Source organism: Gavialis gangeticus, unplaced genomic scaffold (genome assembly GCF_001723915.1).
Source record: "Gavialis gangeticus isolate Ggan-Ray unplaced genomic scaffold, GavGan_comp1, whole genome shotgun sequence".
NCBI lineage: Eukaryota > Metazoa > Chordata > Crocodylia > Gavialidae > Gavialis > Gavialis gangeticus.
The window spans coordinates 11078583-11085762 of NW_017729027.1; the positions used below are offsets into that span (position 1 = coordinate 11078583).

At 39.7% G+C, this 7180-nt stretch overlaps 1 protein-coding gene across 3 annotated transcripts in view; it reads right to left on the reverse strand.

Annotated features, from left to right (window-relative positions):
• Window positions 1–7180, reverse strand: part of SH3BGRL2 (SH3 domain binding glutamate rich protein like 2) — an 83011-nt gene that overhangs the window by 60619 nt on the left and 15212 nt on the right. The window contains exon 1 of one of the 3 annotated variants that reach the window (XM_019520444.1): window positions 4472–4716. The exons of 1 other annotated variant lie outside the window; for it this stretch is intronic. In XM_019520444.1, the coding sequence (XP_019375989.1) occupies window positions 4472–4477 (6 nt within the window). In that variant the 5' untranslated portion in view covers window positions 4478–4716. Of the gene's footprint in view, window positions 1–3683; window positions 3866–4471; window positions 4717–7180 lie in introns of those variants that run through there. One more of the 3 variants, XM_019520443.1, reaches the window with a different exon arrangement.

Here is a 7180-nt window from a genome sequence, read left to right on the forward strand (position 1 = left end):
GACCTCCTGAGGGCCCTTCCAACCCTAATTTTCTATGATTGCTATGACTTCTGAAAAGGCATTCTTGGGGTTATGTCACAAATTTTAATTTTAATTGTCTGGAGTTGCAAAAACCTTAGTAGGCACACACATGGAGCCACTCAGAAATCTGGAGAGGCTGGAGACGTTCTTCTGGATACATTTTACTACAGGGGCATGTGAGGGAAGCAAGAAAAAACCAGATGAGGAGACAGAAGAAAGTACCAGTAACATAACCTTAAAGAAAAGCTAAGAGAAAAAAATTTGGGGTAAATGCCATCTGAAGAAGGCTATTGAAAGGCCCTCAACTGACCTATTGCTTGATTTTTCCTGTGTTCAGGGAAACAGGACTGCAAATCAACAGGCTGCATCAGAAAAATATTGGTAATTGATTATCATCCATTCTCAGATCAAATTAAAAAGGGGTCATTTCTCCAAATCCCTTTGACAGATAATTTGTTTCAACAGACAAACAGTGTGGCTGACTGATTTTCTGTTTCTAATTTACCCAAAGTCTAGGTCATTCTAAAGAAAATGAATAAAAACGAAGCATTATTTTCTTACATTTTTCCCCACAGAAAAACCTTTCAAGCTTTTCAGAAGATAATTTGAATATTTTATTTAATATCCTAAATTTAATCACCCCCCTGCCCTTCTCCTATGTTAAAGTGGCATACTTTAACAAGGATTGTATATGAATGATGAAAGAAACCATTTCAGCTAGCAAAACGTTCCCCCTCAAAATGTGTGTGTAAACATAATGTAAAAACAACAACTATCACCCTTATTAATGCAGCTACTACTAAATGACAGAAGATTTTCCTCCTAATTAATGTAGCTGGTTTTCAAATCTAGAAGTTACATAATATTTATCAATATAATTGCCCTTTGACTTTTTGTAAGTTATTTTAATTCTGTAGAATAAGAATGTTCTCCAGCAAAGTCTCAATCCAGCAAGGAAATTTAAGAAAAACTTAGAAAACTAAGCCCTGGATCCTGCAATGAGAACTAGGAATGCTGATCCCTATGTTTTAATGGTTTGTGTTGCAGAGGTTCAGGGCCAGTCTTGCATCCTTTATGTAAGGGTCCAATCTTGCTCTAGCTGAAGACAACAGGGGTTTTGCTATTAAGATAATCTGAACAGGACTGTGCCCAAAGTCAACAGGATGACTCACATGGGTTAGGGGGACAGGACAACTTTTTTGTAAAAGAGAATCTTTTACAAAAGAGTATTTTTTTTAATTCAAGGTTATTTGATTAACTAAAAAGTTTACCCGCTAGTTACTAAGAGACCAGTATTGAAGACTCCACTCAGACAAAGCTGACAGTGTAGTAATCGTTACCTTTACTTGGGTACGGTTTATTCCATGGAGCCTTCCTCTTCCTGAAGCAGAAGAAACAGATTTTGTTCATTGTGCTCAGTGAAATTCTTTATTGTACAGCATTCTCAAGAAGTATTTAAATTTTGGCTTACGGAGAATCCCTCTTTCAAAGTGAAATATTTAACTTATCCCATTCCCCAAAAAGTCTTCTGGTCTTCACGGATTTGAACAGGTTTAAAATGCACCCTATGTACAAGTCTCCAGTGTTGGTGGCAGCATTTGTAGCAACCATAAAATAAAGTCCTATCTTGCACAAACAAGCTGTTTGTGGACAGTGGGCCTAATAGTCAATTGTATATGCTGTACTAGAATCAGGCCCAATATGTTAAAACACAGAATCAAAACTGAAGTCTCAACAGTTATGTTTTTGGTTCATAGTTTTAGCAAGGTGTGAGCTAATACTTGCAAGAGTATTGGTTACTCAAAGTGTGCTCAACTGAAGGTGGTTATAACAGAATTGATACCAGTATTATTAAAGTGAGGACCTATTTTTTTCTTTACAGCTTTCCCTGATTATAAAAAAGAAATCCCAAAATTCCTAATGCTCTCAAAACAGAAACAGAAGCCAGTGCCTTTCAAAATGAATGTGCTTCCAATTGTGAAAATTATTCACAAATTACACTGCAATACTTCAAGCACATACCATGCTTAACAAAATTTGTGGTAAAAGTGTGTCAGTGAAACCTTGCAAAAAAACCCCAATCATTTGATCAATAAAGCACAGAGGATTCGTTCACAACTTTTGCAATGAATAAAACAAACCCCCAAACTTCATGTTTTATATTTACATCTAATAAGATACAGGAATGGATTTCTTGGCATTGAGAAAAATACATCACATTTCTTCCTCCTCATTAAACTTAAGGCAGCAAAATCCAAGCAGTATAGGGCAGACCAACTATTATAATAGGCAGGAGATACAGACAGACAGCAGTCCCTGTGAAATATAAGCAAGGAAGTGTGATTTAGTCTGGGTAGTTCAAAACCAGGGAAAGGCCATCTGTGGATCCTTCTATTTCCAGAGACCTTGCCTTCTTGTGCAGATCAGAATCTAACCCAGCCTGACTGAAGCGCCATTGTTTTGTAAAAGAATAGCTGGTGGAGGAGGCGAATGAAACAAGAAAAAGTGCTCCCGATAACAATGTCCCCTGTATTTGTCGTGCAACAGTTAATACCTGCTTCAAGACTTGAAATCCCTTCAGAGCAAAAGGACTGTATACTGTAAACATAGCAGTTAGGGAATGAACTCTGCAGCTCAAGGGTTTGGAAGCAGAAAAAAGATGTTGGCTTTACAGTCACATGGACTAAAAGTCATAAAGATGGAAGCAGATATAACCTCAGTGTGTCTACATAAGTAAAGGGCTATGCACATCTCCCTTCTACCCAGCCACTGATTTTCCCCCACCTACTGGTAAATGCCAATATCTTGGAAATAGCCATTTGATTTGGCTATTGATGTGGTCCAGGATTTACATACCCACATAATAGAGAGAAAATCCCCCCAGCCCCTGTATTAAAGAAATTATGATTCCAAAATGGTTCTACAGAAGTTGCAAAACAAAAGCAATAATTTCACTATCCCTCCCCTGACAGTTACTGCACAAATAGCACAGATGGCTTATTCAGCTGGCGACAGACACACACACTCACACTTGATAATTCTGAGCTCTTCTCTAAATTAAAAAAAAAAAAAAAAGCATTTACTCACATGATGTGAAATAGCAACAAAGATACTTATGATGGCCGAGCCCTCAAGGATATCAGCTCTGTAGGTAAAATAAGCTACACTGAATTATTACAAGGTTCTGTCAAATATATTACCTACCCTTTTTTGTAAACACCCATATCTAAGACTGAGCTTGTTTCTACTATCACTCAATTTAATGACAGAGCTACTATTGCCTTAAACAAGAGCAGAACAGGGCCCTTGATGTTATTTACAAAGAGAAGTGTTCCAAATTTAGCCCTGTGTGAATACAGAGGATAAAATGAGAAGTGTAATTACACTTTCCTTTATACTCCCTTGCACATCAGCCTGCTGACTATCCCATCATCTCCATACATGACACTTATTCACATCAACAGGAGTTGCATCCACACAGCTGAGAAGATGACTGAACAGCAGTTTTGAATTTGGCCCTCAAACTTACAGCCTCACTTGAGAGTTTGATCTTGGAAATCTTTACTCCAGACCCAAACAGGGCTTGCCATACATAAGTTAAGTTCCTTTGCTATGAGAGACCTGTTTGCACGCTGGTTTAGAGTAGCTCTGCAGGTACTTACACCACACATCTTCCATATCAGAGAAAACATCTTAATCCTAATTGTTCAACTGCCTGGCAATTTTCTACCAAAGACTCTGAGGTTATCTAAACCCTTCTAAAGCCAACCCTATCTACAGTCTTGCAAGAAGGTATATCAGATCATTCAATTAGAGATGCTGCAGTCAGATTGTCTACTTCAGGAGGTGCAAACTAAGATCAAAGGGTTAAGGTGTACTTGAGTTATACTGCTTTAGATTAGATCAGGCCATCATTCACTAATCTCACTAATCTACAAGGAATGTGATGACAGGTTTCAGCTGTTCATATTATTCTACCTTTCACTACATCAAAGGAAACTTTTCAACACAGCAATAAGAAAATTGAGCACTTCAAACAGGCAGCAAGGCCTTAATCTCCTGATCGATAGCCCAGTTTATAATTTACTTGTGGTGTTACTATTAAAATCTGTTTCTGATCATGAATCATTTACTAGCATAGTCAATAATCAGTATCTCACTGTGCTGCATATCAGAATCTCAGGGAAATAAAGAAAAAATGAATTCCCCATCGCTTAAAATGTTTAAATCACAGATTGCATTTTTTTCCTAAAATATGTTGTATACTTCAAACAGGAATTAATTTGAGGAAGTTCTGCATCCTATGTTATACAGGACATCACATTAGATAAATAAAGTGGTCTGTTCTGGCCTATGTTATACATATAAAAAGGAAACTAAGATTTTTCTTCAGTTTCCAGCCGAACAAAATTAAAGTAAACAAAAATGAAGTACAACAGGAATAACTTACCAGCATGTGTGAGAAATCCACAATACACTGTAGAATGGCCTTTCTTAACCTGTGGTCTCAAACAATGCTGTTTCTCTCCTTTGCTTCCAGCTGCTAAATCTCAGTGGAAGACAGTTCTTTATGCATGGGAGGATTTCAAAAACGACAAATACACAGCTCCAACCTCCCATTTCTTTGAGCACTTTACTTAAACACTGTATCTTTTTCTCTCTCTACCCCTCATCTGTCCTGCCTATGGTATTTAGTCCTTGATCTTGCTCCCAATCAGTCTGTGGCTAAATCCAATTGATTTTATTAGTGCAGGGTCAGACTGAAAGTTCTTTGAGCCAGTCTCATTATTAATTTTGTAGTGTGCCTAGCACAATGAAGTCACAATTTGAATTAATGCTTCTGGACACTGCTGGATTACACGTAACAAGAAATGCTTTCCTAACAATATTTTTCTGTGCAAGCAATTGTTGTATTGGCTGGGGATGCTAATTCAGTTCTTTTTGTGAAGGGAGGGGGTATATGCATTGTGCATTCCTAATCAGAGTGAAATATTTTAGTGTCCTTGTTTGACATCATCATAACTGTCTGTATCAATTGTATATTTTGATGGACATTCACAATGAGCTTAGTTGCATGATTTCCAAGGATATGCCTACAAATTGTGCTGCTTTAATTGTACTTTTATAGTTTCCACCTCTGAAGTTTTTAAGATCTGGCTAGACAAAGCCTTGGCTGGGAAGATTTAGTTGGGGATGCTCCTGCCTTGAGCAGTGGGTTGGACAAAATGATCTGCTGAGGTCCCTTCTAGCCCTGATTTTCTATGGTTCTATGAACCTCCTTTCTATGGCTCAGTTATCAACATAAAGGTGCTCATCCTGGAACAGCCTATTTGTGTATTAAATAATTATATTGACATAAATCATCTTGATATCAGTATATCTGTGTGCTTGGGTTTGTATTAACATCACTATTTAGGGGAAGAAATTGCCCTTCAGCTGAACTATTTATATCAGAAAAGCATTTGAGCACAGGGCAGACCTAAAATTATATATTTAACCAGCCAGGGAAGCTGAAAAGGTACAGGGGGAAGCAGACATGAAGCCAGGGATTACAAATCCAGTGAGCCCAACCCAACTAATGTGGCAGCCATTGTGAGGCGTTGGTTTCAACAGCTCCTGCTGGATGGTTTCACCCAGAGTGATATAGTTAGCCTTGCTAATTTGAAGTCAAGTAGAAGGCAGGGTAGATTTGTACCTTACAAATTAACCAAAGTAGGTAGGTACCATGCCAGGAAGTAATCACAAGCCTTAGTGGCCTGAAGCTCACTTCATCAGATGCATTGACCCAGCCAAAAGAACCAATCTGAAGCACCAGATGTCACACCTTATCTCTGAGTGATGTAGATATAGTAATAGACTCCTTTTAGGATGCTTTTATTTAAAGCTCTGGATAACTAATGCCTGCCAACAATAGAGCTGGAAACATACTGTGATGACAAGGCACTTTATCTTTTACCACAAGGATAATCTTAGAAAAGTCAACGTTATATACCCCTACCTGGGACTGACTGACCACTGTCACCTTGTGCTAAAATTGAAGTGCCTTGTCATAACTGTGTTTTTTACTTGAAGAATTGACAGGTACTATTTACCCCTAGGTAAAAAGCACCACAGTCCAGGTATGGACGTTCATAGCAATTTAACCACTCATAAATGTCAATAATTGGAAACTGCTTCACAGCTGCTTCAGGTCAGAGGTGTCCAAATGTATAGAGCCTTGGCCATTCAGGCAGAACAGTACCTTTTAGGCACTGAAATGCTGTTGCTTCAACACCAGGGAGGGGGATAAGTGAGCACCCAGCCTAGCATTAGTGAACAAAGGGCAAATGGAGGGGAATGATCTGTGGCTGAGGCTGTTTTCACTTTTCTGCTTTCCTTTCTCTCTCAAATGTAAGTTCAGAAAAGTTCAGTACCCTGCACTTTACCTACCTCTCCAGTGTGCTTGCTGGATTTGGGTTGCCTGGGAGCAGGAGGGTGCCTGAACCCATCTTTTTGGGTTTCTAGATGCTAAAGGGGTATAATGAAGGGCTGTTGTAGAGTAGAGAGCTGGTTGTTAGAAAGATAGTTTTTACTGAACAAGAAGTGCAATGGAAATTATTGATAAAAAGTGCCAACACAAAATTTAAAAAAATAGACTGCAGAGTTCTGGCTCTGTGCAACAGCAACCACTTACAGCAGTTGGGGGCGGGGGGAAAGAGGGAAGGGAGCAGGGAAGTGATGAGAAGACATGCAGTGGGGGATGTCTGGAGGGCAAACCAGGCCTGTGCCATGGAGGACACAGACAGAAATGACATTTGTTGCACAATCAGCCCCCTGAAAGTACTCTACAGCCATGCCGTGACACATGCATGGCTGCAGAGTGCTTTAAAGTGGCTGATTGCGCAACAAATAAACCCTCATCAAATCAGATGAAGGAATCAGATGAAGTGCTCCACTTTGGAGTGCCTTAAGGAACAATCAGGGCTGTCTGCAGGAAGAGGCGGGAAGGAGAGGAGGGGAGCAAGCTACGGGCTGGGGTTTGCCCGGCCTGAGCTGAACGGGGAGGTGGATTGAAACTCCCCCCCCCCACATGACCCCCCACCAGCCCTCCCCCATCCAACTCAGGTTGGGCAAACCCCACCCATGGCTTGCTTCTCCTCCCCCATCCCCCGCCCCCCTT